At 31.9% G+C, this 26364-nt stretch overlaps 1 protein-coding gene across 1 annotated transcript; it reads left to right on the top strand.

Annotated features, from left to right (window-relative positions):
* Window positions 1–450: 450 nt before the first annotated feature.
* LOC131627947 (WAT1-related protein At4g28040-like) lies at window positions 451–2872 on the top strand. Its single transcript, XM_058898807.1, has 7 exons — window positions 451–1048; window positions 1136–1204; window positions 1436–1552; window positions 1713–1947; window positions 2032–2190; window positions 2286–2434; window positions 2526–2872. Exons 1-7 carry the CDS (start codon window positions 864–866, stop codon window positions 2713–2715), a joined length of 1104 nt encoding a protein of 367 aa, XP_058754790.1. The 5' UTR covers window positions 451–863; the 3' UTR covers window positions 2716–2872.
* The last annotated feature ends 23492 nt before the right edge of the window (window positions 2873–26364 follow it).

Below are 26364 nucleotides of genomic sequence, written 5' to 3'. Positions count from 1 at the left end.
TTTTAGCCAATCAATAGTAGTGCTATCAACAATTACTTTATTAAAAATATTAAGAATTATTTCAGTTTAATTACAGACTCTAGATTGAAATTCAATCCTAAAAAATATATAAAAAAAAATTTATTAAACAAAATATATTGTAGTCTCATCACATAGCATAAACTACCTTTTTAATATTATTATAGTAGAACTTAAGTATTTTATTTAACAAGTAACTTAGCTAGTAGAAATATAATATTAGAATAAATGTTGATTAAACTCGTAATCATTCAATGAGTAAGAGATTAACTTGAACTCTTGAAATCTATCTAATATGGAGATCTTATCTTCACAAATAATGTTGTCTCCACCATATGGCATTTTGGCAATATTCACCTAACAATTTAATTATACAACATAATGACATTCCAAATTTGGCATTTCCAATATTTTGCAAAATCAATTAGTTAATAATCATGCCTTACGTTTTTTTTCTTTGTTTGTTTACCAATATTCGGCCCACTCAACCGCCTCCATCAAGTGGTTTCAGTCTCTCTCAATCGCACTTGCGGGATCATGATTTCTTCTACTAAATTTATTACCTATCACTACTGGATCAACTAACGATTGGTGTGTTACGTTTCTTTACTAGAACCTTCCTTTTACTCACACAGAGACACCGACGTGCAAAGACATGCACATAGTGTGTTGTCAAGTCTATCCTTCCACATGATACTGACCAATTTGTTTCAAAACCTAAAAGGCTACTATGTTCATGTTTGTCTATATATTGTCAATATATTGTCCAGATTCATTATTCAAGTATATTACGCCTATTGCCTCCTATAACATAGTTTGAAGGTATAGCTAAAGAGCATCTGAAAATGGGTGTTCTAGATGGTTATCTTCCGGTATTGGTTATGATAGGGTTACAGTTTCATTATGCACTGCTTGCCATGTTTACAAGAGCTGCTCTATTAGATGGATTGACTCCAACTGTCTTTGTAGTCTATAGGCAAGGGATAGCCACTTTGTCATTGGCACCTATCATCTTTTCATCTTATAAAAGGTAAATATATAACTATTTTTCCTCTCTTAATCAATTATTCTTATTTTAACTCATATATATCACATATGCTTGTTTTTTTCATTGTAGGAGACAATCTTTGAAGAGTTCACTAGGATGGAAGAGTTTCTCTATGATGTTTATGACCTCTCTTATTGGGTATACTTTGTCAAATCATCTCTAATTTTTATGGTTGTGTGATAATATATGTACTACTGATACCTCTGAAAAAACATGTATTCATGTCAGTGTTGGTGTTTAAAAGCGAAACCGCTATTGACGTGTCAGTGTTATAGTCATGTTTCCGGTGTTCATGGTTATAATTTTATTTATTTTTAATAAAGTTATAATAATGAAACTTACCTAGTTTCTGTTATTGTTTACATGCAGGGTTACAGCAAATCAGAATGCATATTTTAGTGGACTATTCTATGCATCTTCTACGGCAGCCACTGCTATGAGTAATTTGATACCTGCATTAACTTTTGTATTTGCAGCAATTTTGGGGTAATAGCTCTCTATAAGTATAAGCAGAAAAATAGTATCAGGAACAAATAATCAATAATACAGTGAAAGTAAATAATGAGAACTAAACTAATATTAGGACTAATACAGTGACATTATTATTAATATGATCATTAACATTTCTGTTTTTTTGAATGATTAGATTTGAGAAAATCAATCTTCGAAGTTTAAGAAACGTGGCCAAGATATTAGGGACAGTTTGTTGTGTCAGTGGAGCCTTAACCATGGCATTTATCAAAGGACATAAGCTATTACACATGGAGTTCTTTCTTCCTGATTCCATACATCTCACTTCAAGTGGAGATGATAATTGGATTCTGGGTTGTTTGTTGCTCTTAGCAAGTAGTGTTTTTTGGTCTTGTTGGATGATTATGCAGGTAAATTAATAAAACCAAAAATTATTTTATAAGGTGACAAGATTATTGTTAATGAATGGAAATTTGATCAAAATTTCTATATAGGTACCGATTTCTGCATCTTGCCCGGATCATATATTATCGACTTTTTGGATGTGTCTCTTTGCTACGATACAGTCTGCTATATTTGCACTGCTGAAAGAGCAGAATCTTCAATCATGGATTCTACCTTCACCTTTACAAATTTCATGCAGTTTATATGCAGTAAGTAGTCTGTCACAGGTCCCTCCGAAACATTTCAATTGGTATCATTTGTCGCAATTTCGTTCAATACTAAATCAGTATTTTTTGTGGCACAGGGAATTGGAATTGCTCTTAGTTTTTTCATTCAATCCTGGTGCATATCAGAAAGAGGTCCATTGTATTGTGCAATGTTTAACCCTCTAGCAACTGTCATCACAGTGTTAGTAGCTGCGACATTCCTAGAAGAAGAGCTATACGTTGGAAGGTACGTAATACATACATACATGTAGAGTTGTATTGCATTATTATTGTGTATGTATGGCCTCCTCATTCATATGCAACTATGTTCATTTCAGTTTGGTTGGGGCTTTTGGAGTGATCACTGGTTTGTATATTGTGTTATGGGGAAAAGCCAAAGACTTTGATGGGACAAAACAAAAACTGCCACAATCAAACATGGAGGATGATGATATAACTAATAGAATAGATTTGGAAGAACCACTTCTGGCAGACAAATCAAAATCAGAGATAAAGATGGAGCCCTGATATGTTAAACTGAGGATAATCTTGGTGAAATTTAATCACTCAAAGCGAAAACCGGATCAAGTAGCTACTTAGCGTGTGTTTGATTCTGCGTTTTCTGAATTTGATAGTACTTGAGTTCATAAATTAATGGAAAAGTGATTCTTATCAGTTCAGTTCATATTGTTACTTGTTATTGTTAGGATAAAAGTTCCACAGATAATATTCTTACACCCCACGTAATGTTTAAACATGTGAGGACCACCACTCTCATTTCTTTCTCAAATGTGATAAAAAATAATGAGAGATCCCAAAAACCCAATCTCTTCGCCCAAAAATAGAGAGTTCTAATACCTTATTCTAAGTAACCTCGGAGAAAATTTTCAGAGGCATTAAAAAAATCCCTCCCACTCACTCCTTATTCTCTTCTGATAAGTGAAATCTTCCTAAATAAAATACTTTTTGAAATTTTCCGAAAATATAAAATACATATGTAGTGATTTTGATTGTTTAAGGAAAAACAAAGCATAGAGAATAAAAAAGAACACAATAAATACAACAGATTAACATGAAAATTCTAAAATAAAAAAAAATCACTTGACAGTTGTCAAATCACAACTAGATAATAATAATAATATATAAAAATTGTTATAAAACATGAACTACTCCCAACCACCTTAACCCTAATACCCCTACACTCTTAAAAGCACATATTTAACTAACCCTCACAACGCTCTAACACAAGATTATAAAAGAAAATAAATTAAGCGATGTGAGACTTCTTCAATTCTTTATATAGTCTTGAACGTGAGAATTCTTTTTTAGAAAGATCCTAAAGTCTCACATATTGGTTGGAGATATAACATTGAAAGAGTTTATATAGAGTGACAGTCCTGACATTACCAGTCGGTTTTGTAAGGATGAGTAACTATAATATGGTATCAGAGTCTATCGATCGAACCATGGGCCGCCCACCTTTAATATCCACGCATCAAGCCCAAAAGAATGTTGGGCGCGAGGGGTGTACCATAGTCCAAAAGAATGTTGGGCGCGAGGGGTGTATTAAAAAGATCAGTTGGTAAGGTGAAGAATGTCACTCTATATAAACTATTTTCAAGCTCTATGTCTAGCCAATGTGGGACTTATGATATTTCTAACATTCTTTAACATATATATTTTAAACAAATTCCAACAATCTCTACCTTGATTGACAATAATATGTTAGCTTTTTATTGTCTTCATTGACAATCATACTCCACCATTAAGAGTATAGTTACTTGAAGTTACACCACTCCAAAACTTTTCACATTGTCTTCACAGTCAATCATAGTTTAAAAACTATCATACTCCACCTAAAGAAGAGTATAATTCACTTGAAGCTAAATCACTTCAAGAATTTCCACATGCTAAAAATTAGGTTGAAAACTTATGATGCAACTTTCATGTTAGTATGAAACTCTCAACTATCGATATAATCTCATAACACACTTTGCATCAATGTCCACGTGTTAATTCGCTAGCAATAACTCGTTCTTTTTCACAAAAGTAGAAATGTCATGAGAACACACTTCATAATTTTCAGAGAAGAACATCATCTCTCATAACGAGAAATAGATTTTTAGCATTTGACTCAGAGCCCTTCTCCGGAACTGCCCCATTAACACATTATACTTCATATTTCCAATCTTTTCACATTTTTAACATCTCACACCCGTTTCATTATTTTTTTCCATAAGACAGTCCTCTAGCAACCAATACTAAGTTTTGATGAAGTATTATCCTCACTCTTAAATCTTATTTCTTCAAAAACAATTTTACAATCAACTTCTTCAAAACTCAAAATTTCTTTCCCATATATAAAAAGGGTTTAATATGCTCACAGAAAGATGGAAGAGACCATATGAGTCTCAAAACCTTATCTTTATAATCAATCTTGATTTCAATAGTATGTAATTCATAAAAAAAACCATTTTAAATACTTAGATGATTAGGTACTTTTGTATGTTCATCCATATGCAAGCTATATTGTTGTTACGTCTGACTATAATGGTGATAAATTAGCAAATAAATGCTAGAGTTGATAGAGTACAAACCCTTTTTTTCTCATGATAGCTATGTAACTTTTTTTGGTAGATGACACCTAGGAACAATGCTAAGTTTTATGATTTATATCTCTTCAAAAATTTAATATCTCTCAAACAATTCAATAACTAAGAAGGTTATGTGTTTTCCAAATCATTTTTCACTGTTTATGTACACTCCTAAATTAGGTGAATGACTTTTCTTCAATTTCTTCCCCTCCTCCTAAAGCCCTCTCCTCCTTTTCCTTTGTTTTTAAGTGACGATTTTAGTTTTGGGTTTTGATCCTCTCCTAGTATCTTGTTCTCTTGTAGAGCAATGTTGAACATTGAAATGTTGTGTTACCTAATGAATTTGAAATATATGAATGAGTTGTAAAGTAATTAAATCATTGTAAGTGAGTAGAATGTATGCTTAAAAGGGAAAGAATTTAAAACTTATACGGTTAACATGATCATCTTTCTAAAAAAAAATCTTTAACAGTTCTTTTATAGAAGCCATGACGTGTGCAAATTATTTCAGGAAGAGTCATATTGAGGATGAGCTTGTGACTATTAATATAATACCTAGCTGGAAGAAGGGGACAGAAGTTATCTTCATTGAAAAGGGTGACCAAAAGCCTAACATCATCTCAGCATATATCATTTTTTTTAATTGAGGAGAAACCACATGCTCGTTATATAAGAAATGACAATGATCTGACAATTAACCAAAAGATAACTGTGAGAATTGGGTCGAACTCTAGTGAGTCGAAGAATAGTTTCTTGTTTCGAAAGAAAATGTATCGAAGACCTACATACTGTAGTCGAAGTGTATTTTAGTATGTGGGTGTCAAAATGCTAGGATTGTTAGTATTTCAAATTGGACATATTTGTTATGTTCAATTGTTTAAGTTAACATGTACCCTAAGTTGGCTTGTAATGGATATTTGTGAACAAGCCAATTAGTTTAGTGTGTTAGGTTTATTATAAATATCATACTAGTCTCTCATCATTTCACACTACAAATCTTAATTTAGGGTGAGAGGGTTATTTGTTATTCTTGTAACACTTGTAATCTTGAATGAAGAGAAAGTAAAGAATAGCAATTATAACCAATCCTTATTGTCCTTCTTGCTTTCCTATTGTGTTCCCTATTGTAGTATGTTCTCGGCATAGTTTTCACAATAATGACTCTAGTCAATGCCTTTACAAATAAAATATTGGAAATTCTTACCTTGGATGGGAGGCGACTCCTGGTCTAGTTGTCATGTATAGTCACACCTAGCTATTTGCATGTAGTACCTAATGAAGGAATGTCTATTCAAAGAACCTGGAAGGAAGGGAAATTTTTTATAAAAAAAAGAAAGATTATTGACATCTTGTATCCTTGTCTAACTCCTCTACAAAAATTTGATCTAAAGGCTAGAACACTAGGGTGCCATACTTGATTTTATTACAGGGAACACTGCTACAGAAAACCCACTTCACAACGGTTGAAAAAGGGATACCATCACGCGTGTCATACTGTTGTTAAGTAGCGTGTTGTTGTAAGTTGTCATTTTCCACCATGGTTTGGAAACTATCATAGAAAGGCAGGACACGCGCTACTAATCACAACGTTTATGAGTAACAACCGTTGTGATATAGACCATTTATTTTCTTAATTGCATGCGTCTCATCTTTCATTTTTCGCTATTTAACATATAGAGTGTGGTTTAATGGTCTGGATCTTTCATGGTATCAATATCTTCTCATCTAGTTTAATTTCAATAACAATAATTTATTGACTAAGTCTACCTCATCATCGTAACTTATCAACATGATTGTTTTGACGATTTATCATCATAACAATTACGACGATTAGTGACGAGGAGGAGGTAGACTTAGCCTATAAATTATGGTTATTTAAATTAAAGTATATGAGAAGATATCGATATAAGGAAGGATCCAAATCATTATACCATGTTCTATATGTTAAAGAGCTAGAAATAAATGATGAGACGGGTGCAATTTGAAAACATTTAATATAATAAACTCAACCACAACTACAACAACAACATACAAAAGCATTTATCAACAAAACAACATCATACAACATCATTCAGGACGTACCTTTTATTGAAACTAATCATGGAAATTCATTTAGTTTGTGAAGCTATGAAAAGAAATATAAGGAGTAAGAAGTTTAAACAACAGCTTCATAATTCTTATTTTTTTTCATAGGTTCTCAAACTAGATGAAGTTTCCTTCCGTTGTTGTTTCAAACTAGATAAAGTTTGCTTCCGCTATTGTTTTGTTCTTGTTGTTGTTCTTGTCAACAGAGTATGAAAACCTACTTGTTTGTGAAGCAATGACGAAAAATTACAAGGTGGATGAAGTTTCTATCATAGCTTCATGCTTCTTATACTTTTTCCATAACTACGCAAACAATATGTATCATAACCAAAGTATGGTCTTTATTAAGTGTACCACTTCGAGTATGCAGGATGATCTCATTGGCATAGTCGAAGCAAAATAATTTCTAGATTGCTTTCCAACTAAACAACCTTCACATAATTTGTCAGGCATCTCAAGACTTGGAATACCAAAAACTATATCTTGAGTAATCAGTTGATTGAGTGATCAAAAATTCAAATGTCCCAACCTCAAATGCCACAACCAATTATCCTTGTGGTCGACAACAGTTTTTAGACATTGTACTTTAGTCGAACTGATCATGGTCTTAAACGTCCTGTTCTTCGACAGAGGAGATTTCAAGACCAAATTATTCTGGGTGTCGAACAATTTTAAAATTCCATCTTTCATGACAACTGAGAAACCCTTTTCGACTAGTTGTGCAACACTTCGCAGGTTGAACTTCATTCTAGGTACATAGAGAACATATTTGATCATAGCTTTCCCTTCATTACTTATTTGAAAGATTATGTTGCCAATACCTTTTACTTATAACGAACTATTATCAACAAGTTTTACCTTGCTCTTCTTTGACTCGTCGAAATTTGCCAACCACACGTTTTGACCAGTCATGTAATTCGAGCATCCTGAGTCGAGAAACCAAATCTTGGATTTGACATGGTTATCTATAACTGCAGTCATAACCACCATACCATCATAATCATATGAATCTTAGCATGCAAAGTTCGCTCATTTGTCCTTGCCTTTTGTCGATCCATTGTCTTTCATGTACCAACAATGTTTAGACAAGTGACCCCACTTCTTACAATTAAAACACTGAACATCTTTCTTATCTTGTTTGTCCTTTCGATAGTTTCCTCCTCCTTTTTTCGAGGATTCAGAAGTTCTATCTTTGACCTGTTGCTTGTGACAGTTCGACTAACGCTTCTTGCCCTGAGTCTTGCCGACTTTTCCTCTGAATTTGTTGGAACCACTATTCTTTTTCCATGGCTGAGCCTGCAAAGCTTGTATCGAATCTTGAACTTCTTACTGTTATAGCACTGAACGTCTTTCTTATCTTCTTTGTCCTTTTGATAGTTTCCTCCTCCTTTTTTCGAGGATTCAGAAGTTCTATCTTTGACATGCTGCTTGTGAGAGTTCGACCAAAGCTTCTTGCCCTGAGTCTTGTCAACTTTTCCTCTGAATTTGTTGGAACCACTATTCTTTTTCCATGGCTGAGTCTGCAAAGCTTGTATCGATAATTTGTTGGTTCGTTGTTATTATAATTAATTGGATAATTTTTGTAAGAAATTTGTTGAGTGGCATTCTGGCGCGCGTATTACTCTGATTGTGTTACATAGTCGTTTTAGTATTTAGTTAGCAAATCTTGTTTCTTTTGAGTTCGTCTAGAAGATTCATAAGTTGCTTTGGGAAGAAGTTTGTTGATCCAAATTAATTTGGAAATGATTTTATTAAATCATATGTTGTGAATTCAATGCCACGAACAAAGTATAAAATAAGGGATGAATAAAGACACGGAAGAAGAGGAACACAATAATTGGTTATAACTGCTATTCTTTCACTTTCTCTTAGAACAAGATTACAAGTTTACAAGAATAACAAATAACCTCTCTCACCATAAATTAGGATTTGCAGCTTAGCAATGATGAGAGACTAGTATGCTATTTATAATAAAACCTAACATACTAACTAATGGGCTTTTTCAGCAAGGCCCATTACACAAGCCAACTTAATAAACAAGCTAACTTAACAAATTAGGGTTTAAACACTAAAACCTAATTTAACATGCTAACAACCCTAGCATCTTCGACATCTGCATGCTAGACCCATCTTCGACTACAACATGCACACTTCGACACCAGCATGTGAACAATCCTTCGACTTCATGCTTAACTCTGTCGAACTGTCAAACCAAGAAGCTACCCTTCGACAATACTAGAGTTTGATCCAATATCTCACAAATCTCCACCTTGGATCTAACTCTACAACGTCAAGGAACAAACTAGCTTTCTTCATGCAGCTTTATCAACTGCATACAGTGGAAAAACTTGCAACTCGGCAATGTCTTGGTGATCATATCAGCAGCATTGTCTTCAGTCGAAACCTTCAGCACTTGGACTTCTCCACGCTCGATTACTCCTCTGACGAAATGCAGCCTCACATCAATGTGCTTAGTTCGCTCATGATAGGCTGAATTCTTCGACAGGTGTATTGCACTTTTACTATCACATTTAACAGTGATACCTCGACCTTGAAGTTTCAGCTCCTTCGCAAAACCTTCAAGCCACAATGCTTCTTTCACAGCTTCAGTTAGGGTAATATACTCCGCTTCAGTGGTTAATAGAGCAACAACCTTCTGAAGTGTTGCTTTCCAACTAATTGTAGTGCCAAACATAGTGAAAACATATCCAGAAATAGATTTTCTGGAATTCATACAACTTGCATAATCAGAGTCGACATATCCTTCTATTACTGCTTTACTATCTTCACCCAAGGCTCCACCATAAATTAGGACTCTATTCAGAGACCCGTTTACCTTAAAATCCACTTCAATGCTTGCCAGTGAGCTTTTCCAGGATTCGCCATGTACCTGCTTACAAGACTGACTGCGTAAGCAATGTCGAGTCTAGTACAAACCATAACATACATCAAAGAACCAACTATATTAGCATACGGAATGCTATTCATATATGCTCTTTCGACATCAGTACTGGGACACTGATCAATACTCAGCTTGAATTGAGGGTTTGTTGGAGTCACAACTGGCTTCGAATTCGACATACCAAACTTTTCAAGAATCTTCCGTAGATATGCCTTTTGAGATAAGCATAACTTCGACTTCTTTCTATCTCTTCGAATGTCAATTCCAAGAATCCTGGAAGCAGCTCCCAGATCCTTCATATCGAACTCCTTATTGAGTTCAGCCTTCACCCTCGTCACATCTTCAACATTGTTGCTTGCTATGAGAATATCATCCACATAAAGCAACAAAATAACAAATGAATTACCAGATCAAAATCTGAAGTAAACGCAGTGGTCGAACTGACTTATAATGAAACTTATGCGTGCCATGAACTTGTCGAATCTCCTATTCCACTGTCGAGGAGATTGTTTCAGCCCATACAAAGATCTCTTTAACTTGCACACATAATCTTCCTTCCCCTTTTCGACATACCCTTCAGGTTGCCTCATCAGGATCGTTTCATCTAAATCACCATACAAGAACACAGTCTTCACATTCATCTGTTCCAGTTCAAGATCGAACTGTGCCACCATGGCAAGCAACATTCGAATGGACCTATGCTTCACAACAGGAGAAAACACATCATTGAAGTCGACACCTTCTTTCTGAGTGAAACCCCCTGCAACTAACCTTGCCTTGTATCTTTTCGACGTCACTCCTTCAATTCCTTCCTTAACTTTGAAAATCCATTTACAGCTGACTAACCTTGCCCCAGCAGGTTTCTTGATCAGTTCCCAGGTATGATTATCATGAAGAGATTTTATCTCATCATCCATGGCCTTCAGCCATTCAGTCTTATTTCGACTCCTCATAACTTCCTTATAGTCTCTAGGTTCTTCGTCTAGAACCTCACTTGCAGAGATTAAGGCATAAGCTATAAGATCTGCATATCCAAGTCTCTGAGGTGGCTTGATGACTCTTCTCGACCTATCTCTCGACAATAGGTAGTCATCGTCAGTTTCCTGAACTTCAGCATCTTCTGCTTCTTCTTCGACTTCATCTGGGATATGCAATTCAGCATCAACATGCTCCACCTCAACAGGAATCTCTACCTGTTCCAGCTCTTCGTCAGATGTTTCTGTACTTCGACCAACATCATCAGTTTTCTTAAAAGCCATTTCAGCTTCATTGAAAACTACATCTCGAATGGTGATACACCTCCTGTGACCTGGCTCTAGGCACCATAGCCTATAAGCTTTGACTCCTTCAGGGTATCCCATGAACATGCATTTCAGAGCTCTAGGTTCGACCTTGTCTTGCCTAATGTGAGCATAGGCTACGCAGCCAAATACTCTCAGTTTGTCGAGATCTGGTGGATGTCCCGACCAAACTTCTTCAGGTGTCTTCATATCTAACGCTGTCGAAGGACATCTGTTTATCAGATATGTTGCTGTCGAAACAGCCTCAGCCCAGAACACCTTTGTTAACCCCGCACTAGTCAACATGCATCTGACTCTCTCTAAAATAGTTCGATTAAACCTTTCAGCCAAACCATTTTGCTGTGGAGTACCTGCAGTAGTTCTATGCCTTGCAATACCAGAGGAAGCACAAAAACTGTCGAATGCCTCATTGCAAAATTCAAGGCCATTGTCGGTTCTCAACCTCTTGACCTTTTTGCCAGTCTGATTTTCAACCAGAGTCTTCCAACTTTTGAAATTCTCAAAAGTTTCATCCTTAGTCTTCTGGATGAATACCCATAATTTTCTGGAATAATCATCTACTATGGATAGAAAATACCTTGCTCCTAAATGTGATGGACACCTTGCAGGCCCCCAAAGATCAGCATGGATGTAATCAAGGGATCCATGTGTTCTTTGTTTGCCTTTGTTGAACTTCACTCTGCAAGATTTTCCAAGTACACAGGGTTCATAAAACTTCAGCTTTTCGACTTTGTCTCCACCAAGCAGATTTTGTTTCCCTAATTCGACCAGACCCCTTTCACTGACATGGCCCAATCTCATGTGCCAGATTTATGTTTTCGACAAAGGTTTCGTGGATGCAACATTTGTCGAACCACTTACAACTTCAGCCTCAAGGGTATACAAGCCTTGTTTCTTCACGCCTCTCAAGACTTCCTTCGAACCCTTCATGACTCTTAGGATATTTTTCTCTCCTTGGAAAACATATCCTTTCTTGTCGAATTCACCAAGAGAAAGCAGATTTCTCTTCAAATCAGGAACATACCTGACTTCAGTCAACAACCTTATTGACTCATCATGGAGCTTGAATCTCACAGATCCAACACCTGCAATCTTGCAAGCCTTGTTGTTTCCCAGCAATACTGATCCACCATCTTGATCACATAATTCCTCAAACAAGTCTTTGTTTGGAGTCATGTGCCAAGTGCAACCTGAATCCATAATCCACTCCTTCTTAGAGTCACTGCTTGAAACCACAAGGACATCAGATGATTCAAAATCATCTTGAACAATGGCAGCGTTGCCATTATCCTTACCTCCATGATATTTCAAGCGTTCAGGGCACGCCTTTCTTGTGTGACCCTCCTTCTTACAATGGTAGCATCGAATGCCAGATGCTTCGCCACTGTAAGTCTTCGACTGGCTTTTGCCTTTCTTCTTGTCGAACTTACCATCCTTTCGTAAGAGTTTTCCTTTAACGGCCAAACCTTCGCCAACAGTCGAAAGTTTATGCTCCTTTTGTTCATTCAAGTCCTTAGAGTACAAGGCTGATTGAACTTCTTCAAACGTCAGGGACTCCCTTCCATACAAGAGAGTTTCCTTGAAGTGATCATGTGATCGAGGCAAAGAACACAATAGTAACAGCGCTTGATCTTCATCATCGATCTTCACATCAATATTTTCAAGATCAAGAATCAGCTTGTTGAACATATCCAACTGCTCAGGCAATACTTTGTCTTCAATCATCTTGAATGAATACAAAGCTTGCTTCAGGTAGAGTCGATTTACCAGCGATTTGGTCATATACAAACTTTCAAGTTTCACCCATAACCTTGATGCCGTCGTCTCCTTTGATACCTGCCGGAGAACCTTATCACCAAGGCTCAACAAAATTGTGCTGTGTGCTTTCTCGATCATATTCGTCTTCTTCGCTGCCGTCAATTCTGCATTCATGGCTGCCTCTCCCTTCAACGCTTCCAAACAACCCTGCTGAACCAGTAGAGCTTTCATCTTCAAGCACCACAGACCGAAATCATTCACTCCGGTGAACTTTTCAATCTCATACTTTGTTGAAGGCATCTTCTCCACGCTCATCGCACCAATTTGTTGTGAATTCAATGCCACGAACAAAGTATAAAATAAGGGATGAATAAAGACACGGAAGAAGAGGAACACAATAATTGGTTATAACTGTTATTCTTTCACTTTCTCTTAGAACAAGATTACAAGTTTACAAGAATAACAAATAACCTCTCTCACCCTAAATTAGGATTTGCAGCTTAGCAATGATGAGAGACTAGTATGCTATTTATAATAAAACCTAACATACTAACTAATGGGCTTTTTCAGCAAGGCCCATTACACAAGCCAACTTAATAAACAAGCTAACTTAACAAATTAGGGTTTAAACACTAAAACCTAATTTAACATGCTAACAACCCTAGCATCTTCTACATCTGCATGCTAGACCCATCTTCGACTACAGCATGCACACTTCGACACCAGCATGTGAACAATCCTTCGACTTCATGCTTAACTCTGTCGAACTGTCGAACCAAGAAGCTACCCTTCGACAATACTAGAGTTCGATCCAATATCTCACATCATAAATATGGATGAAGAATTCTTTTAAGGAGAATACTTAGATACAATTCTTTAGGTGTGGTTTATACTATTTTCCAATAAATATATGACAAGTGTATAATTTCCTCTTACACATATACAATTTTCTCCTATTTTTACTCCTTGAATGATGTTAAAGTACACTTGTCATATTTTCATTGACAAATAGCATAAACCACACCTAAAAAATTGTAGGTAAATGTTCTCCTTCTTTTAAATTTCAAAATAATAAATAGTGTTAAGAAGATAAAAAATTACTCGAATGGCAATTCACTGTATAAATTTTTATTAAATTTTTCTTTTCAATTTTATAATCATTTAAAATATATTCTTTGTATTTTTTCTTAAGTATTCTTTTCAATTGTAAATATAAGAAAAAAAAATTAAAAATTACTTATTTCATGTCAAACACGTACCATGCAAACTATATCTTTTGTAAAAATCACATAATATGTAATTACATGTATTAGTTATGAGGTTGGGTAAGAAAATGTTTAAAGCATGAGGTACTTCATTTATATAGAAAATATGTGTGTAATTTGTGCTATAAAAATATATATTGTCAATTTTATCACTTTATATTGAGTTTTTTTACCTCTTCTTTTACAAAAACTTTCTGCAAGTGTTTTATTTTCTATCTCAATTCTTTTTCGTATTTTTTATTTATTCTATTTGTTTATATGCTATAACTAAATAATGTAAGTAGCAATTAAGAAATATGCAATGTCTTTTTCACTATATTCTTTTTCTTGATTTTTGGTTCAGTTTTTTATATTTTTGTGTTGAAGTGATTAAAATATTTTTGTGATCAATTCAAAAATAAAAATGAAAAAGTTTGATGTTTTATAATATTTTAACACATTCTTGGGGGCTTGATCCATTCCAAAAATAAAAATGAAAAAATTCTTGGGGGTTTGATCCATTCCAAAAAAAAAACATTCCAAACTTTTCTTTAAGTCTTTAAATAATTTGTTTTGAATTTAATCTCTAACTTGAAAAGTGGTCTCTCTTCTTTAGGTCTCTAAATAATTTGTTTTGAATTTAATCTCTCTCTTCTTTAGTTCTCTAAATAATTTGTTTTGAATATAATCTCTCTCTTCTTTACGTCTCTAAATAATTTGTTTTGAATTTAATCTCTCTTTTTTTAGTCTCTAAATAATTTGTTTTTCAACAACAAGCTACTCGCCATCCACTAAATCAACTTACCATTTAATCGAAATAACTATAGGAAAAATCTAACATGTGCTCTAAGGGCACAAGTTAATGAAATATTTTTAGAAATATCTTTTAGAAATGCGTACATTCAATATATCGAAAATTTAAATATAACTTTATTGCATTTAATTACATTTAACTTTTTCTATTTATAGTATCCTTAACATGTGCCCTTATGGCACATGTTAGCATATATATTACATAAATACTTTAATGGTACCAAAATAGTGTATTAAATAGTTTAGTTTTTTTATAGCACTAAATAAAGTATTAATTAATTAATTAGTTTATTTGATTACTATTTTATTAAATAGTAAAAATTACATAACTAAAATTTTAATTAGTAAAGTTAAATATAATAAACTAATAATTAAAATATTTAATTAAGTAATTATTTAATAAATAAAATAGTTGAACTAAACTATTTACTTTAACTATTTAATATTTAATATAATTAGTTTATTAATAATTGATTTAAACAAAACTTAACATTACTATTTACTATAAAAAGACAATTTAACACTTAATAGTTAAAATATTAAATAATTGAAATAATATAAAATAATTATTTAATACTTAATAGAAAAATTAATCGTTAATAGTTAAAATATTAAATATTTTATTAAAACTAAATAGTTGAGATATTAATAAATTATTAAACATTGATATTTGAAATATTTGAAATATTAAAAAGTGGAAATATTGAATAGTTAAAATATTTAATAGACTAAATATGTAATAAACTAAATAGTTGAAATACATTAGTCATTTAATAATATTTAGTTTAATTCAACTATTTCAACTATTAGTCTAATAAATAGTCTATATATTACATAAATTATTAAATATAAATTATTAAACATGCGATTAATAAATAGTTTATATATTTAATAAATCTATCAACTATTAAATATAGTTAATTAATAATTAAAATGTTTCAAATGGTTTAATATATAAATTACTATATATTATTATTTTTTAGAATAAAACAAAAATTAATATTCAAAACAAAACAAAATCTATTTCAGACTAAATTATTGCATTATGTAATATACATTTGCATTTTTAGTGTTAAATAAAAACTCAAGTGGTGTAGTAGAAAGACATGCTTGCATGCGTTAGGTGGAAGAACCCCAACTTCTATGGCTAGATTTCGTGTAATTTAGGTGGAGCAAACTCGTATAGGAAGGAAAAGAATGAATATAAAGATAATAAAAAGAGATATAGATTAGTGAAGATGAGAAAAAGAATTATGTAGAGGTTTTGGATACAATTAAATTTTAGATGACAACTCACATCTATTTGTAATTTTAAAACAAAAGATATATGTTTTGTATAAAAGAATTGACCGAAATTTTCATTTATATTTTTTCCATCTAAATGTATTGAAAAGATAGATTATTAAGGAAGGAATAGATCAGGAGAATGAAATAACAAAATATAAGAAAAATATATATAATTATATGATTAAAAATATTAGTTAAATATTATTGTAACAAAAATAAAAAATAAAACAAAATTTATAGCTTTTCATAGGAAGAAACAATTCAAATTATCCTGGAAAGGAACTAATCTCTTGAATATTAACTAAACAAAGTTAATGGGTAAAAATACTAGGGATAATCAACATTTACCCCCTACTCATATGGGTGAGATTCGAGTTATCCCCCTATAATTGTTTTTTGGATTATCCCCTGTAATTTTAGGGTACCTCCTAAGCGTGTAAAAACAGGGAAAACCCAGGAGGATAAATAAAAAAACAATTTTACAGTAAGGTCATAGGGGGCAAAAACATAAAACTTTTCATATTTCAAAGGGATAATCTAAAAAAAAATAATATAGGGGGTAGCCTGAATCTCGCCTATATGGCAGAGCGTAAATGTTGATTATCCCAAAAAATATAATCTATGTTTTTTTTATTTTTTTTAAAGGAAATAGAACTATATATAAATAACAAAATACTAAAGAGAAAAAAGTACAAAATTAGAAATGATAGGCAGTACAAGATGTACCAAAACAACAAACAAAATGAAATAACAACCAAAATATGAAAAACAACATTACAAAAAGATTAAAAAAAACTTAAATAAATACAGAGGAAGCTCATAGGAAAGAAGAAAACTAAGTGCACTAGAAGGGAACACAAATTAGATCTCCTCAGTCAAGGACCTGCAAGAAACGACATCAATCTCTAAAAGGAGGTCGAAGACACGCATACTTCTATTGACTCAGATGCCAGATAGGGTTTTCGAGCTAGGTTGAAAAATCACATGAGTTCCATGCAGACCTACCAAGATACTATTTCCAAGTCAAAAGGATGTGCATATCACTATTACAAAAAAGATATACAACAATGACCAAAGGACTGTGGTAACATCTCTAAACTCATGCGCCAATATATATATATATATATATATATATATATATATATATATATATATATATATATATATATATATATATATATATATATATATATATATTGTTAATGTATTACCACGATTGTTTAGATCAACCGTGGTGATATCTTTAACCTTTCATGCGTTCAAATCTCAGCACCAATAAATTTGTGATTTCGTTATTATTTTAGTTGCGCCTTTTGTTTTGATTTATTTTTAAATAAAAAATAAAAGTGATATCACTACAATTGTTTAACCTAACCATTGTGATATATTTTTAATTTTTATTTTTAAATGCTTAAAACTGCATTTTTATAATTTTTCTTTAAGTAAACCATATATCACCAGGGTTGGTTTAGATGACTGTAGTGGAACGTCTTATTCACTTAAAAAGAAACACGTCTAGCATGTCCCTTCAGTAGCAATTTTTTCTTTTTCATTAGCGAAATCATTTTCAACCTTAACATTTAGCGGTGAGAAACCATTTTCAATCAATTGCATCTTCATCATACATTAACAAAACGAAACCCTTTTCAACCAACGGCATCTTCATCGTTTTTGGCTTACGTGCCGTTGAGGAGGAAGACGACACTAGATTTATCATTTTTGGCTTAACAACCATTGAGGAGGAAGACGAAGATATTTATTTAGATTGTTTACTTATTCATCACGATTTCGGTACATAAGCATTTTTTCTCATGCATTTACAGTAAACTTCAATTGCCATTATGTTGATGTTTATGTTTATGTTGTTGAATATGTATGACCACATTTGTTTGATTAAAATTGGATGAATCTTTTGTTGTTGTTGTTGTTGTTGTTGTTGTTGTTTATGATTATATGTGGAAATAATAGGATTTGATGAAAGATTTATTTGTTTATGTTGTTGTTGGTTTTGTTGTTTATGTAGTTGTTGGTGTTGTTGTTTATGTTATTTAAGTCATTGTGGTTGATGTTTATGTTTTTGTCTTGATGTTGAATGTTTTTTGTTTTGATATATGGTCTTTTCTTCATCTAGTAGGGACAAAACTTATACAAATAAAACTTGTACAAATGATTATGAATTAATAGATGGATAACAGAAGAAAAAAAACAAAGAGGTGTCACAATGATGGCTAAATTAACAAAACTCCACACCTCGGCTAACAAATTTTAATTGAGTTTAATGTCATATATTTGATAGTTGATGGTCCTCATTCTTTGAATTTTAAGAGTTATGTTGTGTTCCTTGGACGTAGCAAAGTCAGTATATTGATAGATGATTGGAAAGATGCCCCCAAGGATGTGAAATAGAGCATAAGGACAGACATTCAGATATTAATTTTAACTTTCATCAATTTGATATTACCACTACTACAAAACATACTTACGGTGAAGATATATTACCATGATCATTTATTCACCGTAGTAATATCTTATTTTTTGCGCGCATTATTTTTTTAATTTTATGAAGAAACATTTCATCACGGTTTTTAAATTTAACAATGATGATAGAAATTAGGTGACAAACTTCAAATCCCAACATCAACACTTTTTCATTTTTTCAATAAAAATAAGCGTGTAACCCTTAATGTTTTTTGTTATTTAAAAATTTAAAGTATAACAACCACGAATGTTTCATTCAATCGTGGTTATTTGTTCCATATTTCATTACGGTTGTTTCTTGCAACCGTTGTGAAATTATTTTCACTTAATATAAACATAACAGGCTATTTATTTTGTTTATAACACACAAGGATGCCATAGCGAACGAGACGACAACGATAGCGAAATCTTAACTATCTTCATTCGTTTCTGGAAACGAATTTCTGAAATCTTCAAATATTTCCATCAAAAACATAAGAGATTTGATTAAGTAAGACCAAAAAAAGAGCTTTTAGCTTTTAGCTTTTAACTTTTCAGCTTACATTTATGAAAAAACTCTGTTTGGCAACACTATTTTAGCTTTTAGCTTGAAGCTTTTTTACTAGCTTTTAGCTTCTTTTTTTTCAAAAGCTATTTGAAGTAGCTTTTGAACTTGTAGCTTTTAGCTTGTGATTTTTTTCCATTTATACCCTTATTATTTTAACAAAATATTATTACGCTTATTAATTAAAATGATCTTTTATGTCATTTTGTATCTATCAGCTAATGAAACAGCTAATTTACCAAACACTCATGTTAACTTATCAGCTATTAGTCACCAGCTATAAGCTACCAGCTACCAGCTAGTTTTACCAAACAGAAACTTAGTCTTTTAACCATTAGCATTTGAAAGTTCAGCCTTTTTGTTTTCAAAGATATTTTTCTCTTTAAGAGTTAAGTATTTAAAAAAGAGGATGGAGCTCTAATGACTACTAAAACTGGAAAAAAAAATACAATAAAGTGGAGTTTGAATTTGTTGATTGTTTAAAAAATTTTGGTTTGTTTCAAATTAAACTCAAGTCAATCACAAATTTTAAATGATAAAGAAATCAGAAAAGAGATATTAACACGTAGAGTTTATCATGGATCACACACTTAACTAAAATCTACGTCCAATCCCTCACACACATAAATTTTCACTAAATTACAAGATCATTAAAATATTTTTTGGTTCAACTGACATATATCTTAGATTTATTAAATAAAAAGAATGGAACATAACTGGAATTACAATTATATATAAAAAATAAATGAATGGGTGTTTATAAAAATCACTCAAAAGACATAAACAAATATAAACATAAAAACAAGTGTTTGAATATTTCAACAAAAAGTGTATACAACGAAGTCACTTGCTTCCTTCTTTCTCTCTTATTTTTTCTTTGACTAGAGCTTCTTTGCTAGATTTTTTTTTTTTTAAGTTGTTTCTTTTCTTATCAAGTAGATTCTCAACATGTTTATGCAAAAAGTTGTTTTAATATTGTGCAGTGTTCTAAATAAAACACCAAGAAGTTGAATATTCGCGTGACTTATTTTGTATGACTATTTTTTATCTTGATCTTTAATAAAGTGACTATTGTGACTTTGTACTATTTGAAGCAAGATATTTTACATCATATGTACTAATAGATAATCTTGTCGCACAATATAGTATATTTTTTATTTAAAGATTCTATCATTGTATCTTGTGTATTATTGTTTAGATGTCTCTAATTTGATGTTGAGATGAAAAACAAGTAAATTATTCTTGTAGAAAATAAAATTTAGTTATGGTGTGGATGACAACATGTTCTTGCAAGAGAGGATCATACCATTGACATAAATCTTAAGTTGTCCATGTTGGGGAGTTCGAGAGAGTCGGAAGCACCAATGAGATCAATGCTCTAAAATCACAAGAGAGAGAGAGACACCACATCTCAACCCAAAACCTTAAGGTGATATGTGAATGGGTTATCTTTCTTATAAATTCAACATTCAACTGATTCACAGGAAATGTGGGACTTTAACCACTCACACTTGCACCCAACATACACCCCCACAAGTGTGAGTCTCCCATATCCTATAACAGGATTCAACACCGGATCTAGCTCCCGCTCCCGCACCAAGTCGAACCACGACTCTGATACCACTGTTGGGGAGTCCGGGGAAGTTGGGAGCATTAATAGGACCTCTTCAACATATATATTTTCAACCAAACTCAACAATCCCCACCTTGATTGAAAATAATACATTAATTTTCATTGTCTTCAACGATAATCATAGTTTTAAAAACTATCATACTCCACCTAACGAAGAGTATACTTCACTTGAAATTAAATCACTTCAAGAATTTTCACATACCAAAAATCAGGTTGAGACTTTAGTGAGCCTTCCATGTTGGTAGGAAGCTCTTCAACCATCGACATAATTTCACAACACAATTTGCATCAATGTCCATGTGATAATCCTCTAGCAATAACTTGTTGTTTTCCATGACAGCGAAAATGTCATGAGGACACACTTCTCAATTTTCAAATAAGATCATCCTCTCTCACAGCGAGAGGGGCATTGCTACCATTTGACTCAGTCCTTCTATGACGCTGCCCCATCAGGACACTTATACCTTATATGTCCAATCTTTCCATGTTTCCAATATTTCACACATGTTTCATTGTTTTTCTTCCCATAAGACATTCCTCTAGAAACCAACACTGAGTTTGATAAAGTATTATCCTCACTCTTCAATCTTCTTTCCTCAAAAATAATTTTACTAGCAACTTCTTCATAACTCATAGTTTCCTTCCCATATATCAAAACAAGTTTAGTATGCTCATAGGATGATGAAAGAGCCATATGAGTCTCAAAGCTTTATCTTCATCATCAATCTTGACTCCAAAAGTTTCTAATTCAAAAACAATTCCATTTAGAACACTTAGATAATCAGATACTCTTGTATGTGCATCCATACGCAAGCTATGAAATTGTTTCTTCAATAACAATCAATTTGATATACCTTTTCCTTTATATAGCCCTTCAAGTTTCTCCCAAAGCTTTTTGGATGACGATGTACCATGAACATTCACAAGAATATTCTTAGCCAAAGACATGCGAATTGTACTCGAAGCTCTCAAATCTAGTTCCTCCCACTTCTCGTTTTTCATGTTGGAAATGTTTCCTTTCAACTTTTTGTGTAATTCTGATTAGGGATGACAACGGGTCGGGTGCGGGTTTCACACTACCAAAACCCGCTCCCGAAATCGGCACCCGAACCCAAATACTGTTTGGTGGCAAAATAACACCCACGCCCACACCCCCGAACCCGCGGCAAAATACATAAAATACATTTTTCCTTATATATATATATATATATATATATATATATTTGAATTAATGGCTCAGATTTAACTCATATCTTAAATGCTTATTACAAAATATCTTGTTCATTTAAATATTAATTAAATATTTTCAAATATGAGGTATATCTGAGTCATTAATTCAAATTCAATGGTTATTATTATAAGTTCTCATTTCTCATTATAGCCAAAGTTCTCATTTGATACGTCCCATATATATATATATATATATATATATATATAAGCGGGTTTGATTTCGGGTTTCGGGTGCGGGTTTCACACTAACCAAACCCGCACCCGAAATATCGGGTGGAACCCGAACCCGAACTCAGTAAACTCTGGTTCAGGTGCGAGTCTGCTTGTCATCTCTAATTCTAATTGTATCAAAACATCATTGACTTGAATTTTCCACAAGTCAAATTGATTCTTCCATCAAATTTCTCTAAATTAATCTTCATTGCACTTAAAAAACTTGACATTGCAACCAAAAATTTTCCTGCAGCAAAACAAAATTTTCTCAACCAACACAGAGTATAAATTTTTTTTATGTGCAAGATCAAACTAAACTGCTACCACAGAGCATACTAAAAAATTTATACCCCACCAAACTAAGGCTATTGATACCACTTGTTAGAAAAATAACAAAACATAGAGGAAAAAGATGAACAAAATAACAACACAGGAGATTAACGTGGAAACTTCAAAAATCGTAGAAAAAACCACGACCGTTGTCAAATGACAACCAGAGAATAACACTATGTGAAAATTGTTACAACACATAGACTATCCTCAATCACCTCAGGACCCCAATACACATGCACTCTCTAAAGCAAATACCTCTCACAACACTCTAAAACAAGAGTATAATAGAAAATATAAAAAGTCAAATACAAGTTTAAAGTGCTTTTGACTGGTACATCTTCTAAAGAAAAACTTGAATCATATATATAGCATCGGACTCCTTCTTCCTTCACAAAGCTAAGCAAACCCAACAGTCTAGAGAAAATTAGTGGTTGCTTGAGTACATTTGACAAGATGATAGCATTGACAATGGTACCAGAGCAAGTTCTTCATGATGTTAGCCTAGAGGATGATTCAATAGAAGCAGTACCAAAATTCTTAACGATTACTGAATCAGATGATATCTTTCACAGATTAATTTTAAAGACAAGAGGATCATTTTGTAAAGTTTTCTTATTCTTTCATGAAGATATATTATTACATTCAATCAAATTAAAAATTTTCTACATGTGTAAAAAATATTAGACATTAAAATTTATTTCTTACATTGTGTTATCATCAAACAAAATTAAAAAACATTGTTCTTGAAGTCGTTCTTTGTTAAACATTTCAATGATAACATACTTAAAATATTTTTTCTAAAGTCACAACTAAATTTTTTTCTAAAGTCACAACTCCACTGATAATTTTGTGTGATATCTTCTATATTTAGTGGGATTGAATCCCCTTTCATTATTCATTGTTCATCTAGTACTTGAGGTAGAAACTCACAACATATTTTTCCGCATATGCTTTCTTAGTATCATACTTATTTTCTAGAGCATCACATATATCTGAAGCAGTCTTGTAGTAACCCTAATAATTAGGGGTAGTAAGACGGGCCAAGATCTGTCGGATTGACCCACACACTCGTCAAAAAATAGTGAGTTGAGTTGGGATTTTAAGTCCACCGCAGCTCGTCCTGCAATCTCACCATAGTCCACCCCACACATCTGCAGGACAGACGTGCGGGCCCCGGCCCCTTTTGTTACCCCTCATTAGTATCATTAATATATGTTGCTTTTTCCTCAAATTAAATGAGTAATTTGTGATGCACTCTCACTAAAAATATGCATGAATATTCTATATTAGTCTCCCACTTGTAAAACATTTCTAATATTCATTCTTAAGTAACCTATCAGAGACTAACAATGTGGTACTTAATAATGTGTGTTAACAATTCAAAATGAGTCAACCACATATTTGAATATGGTATCATTGAATATATGGAATTGGATCCTCTCCAATTTTTTCTCTCATGCCCTCTCTCATGTGCAATTATGAATGGTTGGATTAATCTAATAGTTGACAACAAAAAGAAAAGAAAGCATCATTTAATGAAGAAAGAGAAATATATATATTAGTTTTAATTTTCTTTTTAACCAAATATTTAAGAGATAAAAATGAGTATATTTAAAAATGAGAACTTTCTTCTACCAAAAAAACAAATGAGAATTTTTCACATGTTTGTTTTTATTTTCGTTAATTTTTGTGGTATTTTATTTCTACAACAATCAACTTATATAAATGTGGCTAAATAAAAAACGTGATTGTGGCTAAATAAAAAATATTTCAAAATTTATTAAAGAAAATTAAAATAATTATATTATAATAACTATAGTATAACTATTCTCATTTTTAATTAGAAAATATATAAATTAGCTAATTAATTATAATTTATGGCAAACAAAATTAATGTATAAGTTGTATGTTTTAACGATTTCACTCACGTTCAAATAATTTTTTTTTTAAAATTTAAAGTTTGAAAAAATAGTAGTTGATATATTATAAAAAAAAATTAGTTGACAATATGAAAAACAAGAAATTAATTTTCTTCTTAGCCACAAATACATATTTCATATATAATTTTTATAATATTTTAAACTATTCTTATTTCTATTTAAAAGATAGAAAAAAAGTTAAAAATAGCTAATTAAGATGGTGATAGATAATTGTCATATGTAAATTGTACACTTAACATCTATTTTTAGCAAATTATTTTAAAAAAACATAACGTTTAAACAATGAAATATAGTAGATTATAATTCATTTATTGTAATTATTTTTAAAAACTGAAAATATTATAAAATATAAAATTTAAATATTCTTTACTTACACAATTTTCTCTACTATGTTTATATAAATAAATATTATTTTGATTATTCTCATTTTTATTAAATATAAAAATTAATTTAATTAATTAATTAAATATGTATAAAAATAATTTAATCATTTTTAAATAAAAATATGATTAAAATTAAAATACCACAAAAATTAAAGAAAATAAAAACAAACCTGTGAAAAGTTTTTTTTTGTAGAAGAAAGTTTTCATTTTTGTCTCGTAAATATTTGATTAAAAAGAAAATTAAAATTAATATATATTTCTCTTTCTTCATTAAATGATGTTTTCTTTTCTTTTTGTTGTCAACTGTTGGATTAATCCAACCATTCATAATTGCACATGAGAGAGGGCATGAGAGAAAAAATTGGAGAGGATCCAATTCCATAAAACTTATTCAAGTTCTGTGAATTGATGTCGTCAGGGAAACATGAGGGATGGGTCCAACATCAATAATGGTTAGATTTTGCAGTATTTACCTTCCACCTCTTGTACTTTACATGATTCATGATATTGGAAGCTAGTATAAGAATGAGTGCAATAATCTAGGATTATTGTAAGGAAGTGACCGTTTGAATTTGATGCATTAATTTGATGATATTGATGAATTTGATGCATTATTTGCAATTTGGAAAGTTATAGTTACTGCAAGTAGGGGTGCTTATAGACAGATAATTATCACAATAATTTGGAAAGTTATAGTTACTGTAAGTAGGGGTGTTCATAGATCACACCTATTTTTTTTATTTTTTTTTTAATAAATTAATTTTTTTTTTACATTTCAATTATATTTTTCTTTATCTTTTAGAATTTTTTGTTATAAAACTTGTATAAAAAACAAGAAGCATCATCCTAAATGTTCACAAAAGAACAAAATTATCACAAAAGAAGGGACTAATGCTTACAGTCTGTCTCTTTTTTAACCTAATGCTTACAAACATTAGCCCTTTTTTTTTGTGATAATTTTGTTCTTTTGTGAATATTTAGGATGATGCTTCTTGTTTTTTTTTTACAAGTTTTATAAAAAAAATTCTAAAAGACAAATGAAAAATATAATTGAAATTAAAAAATATATATATTAATTTATTAAAAAAATAAAAAATAAAAAATAGGTTGCCAAGTCCGTCAATCCGTCATCTTGACGGAGCGGGTTAGACTTTTAAGTCCAATTTCACTTGGCGGACTTGCCCATCCTATCTCTTTTTTGGCGGACTTAAGATAGAGTGGGGCGGAGACCCATTTTACTACCTCTAGTAATACCATTTATAAATAATTTTGCATAGATGGTCATTTGCAAGGCATATGATTAATCATATTGATCAACTGTTTCTTTCGTCCACCACAATTGGCATGTCCTTAGCCAATGCACTAACAACTTTTTTCATTGTTAACAAAAATATTATATTTTGTTATCATTGTATGGAATAACTTTCTTTAAACTCGAA

Source organism: Vicia villosa, linkage group LG1 (genome assembly GCF_029867415.1).
Source record: "Vicia villosa cultivar HV-30 ecotype Madison, WI linkage group LG1, Vvil1.0, whole genome shotgun sequence".
NCBI lineage: Eukaryota > Viridiplantae > Streptophyta > Magnoliopsida > Fabales > Fabaceae > Vicia > Vicia villosa.
This window is presented reverse-complemented; position numbering and strand designations above follow the sequence as displayed.

Coding starts and splice junctions, on each gene's coding strand:
- LOC131627947 (XM_058898807.1), top strand. CDS start 864: ATGGGTGTTCTAGATGGTTATCTTCCGGTATTGGTTATGATAGGGTTA. Junction 1,049..1,135: donor ATCTTTTCATCTTATAAAAG/GTAAATATATAA, acceptor TTTTCATTGTAG/GAGACAATCTTTGAAGAGTT. Junction 1,948..2,031: donor CTTGTTGGATGATTATGCAG/GTAAATTAATAA, acceptor ATTTCTATATAG/GTACCGATTTCTGCATCTTG.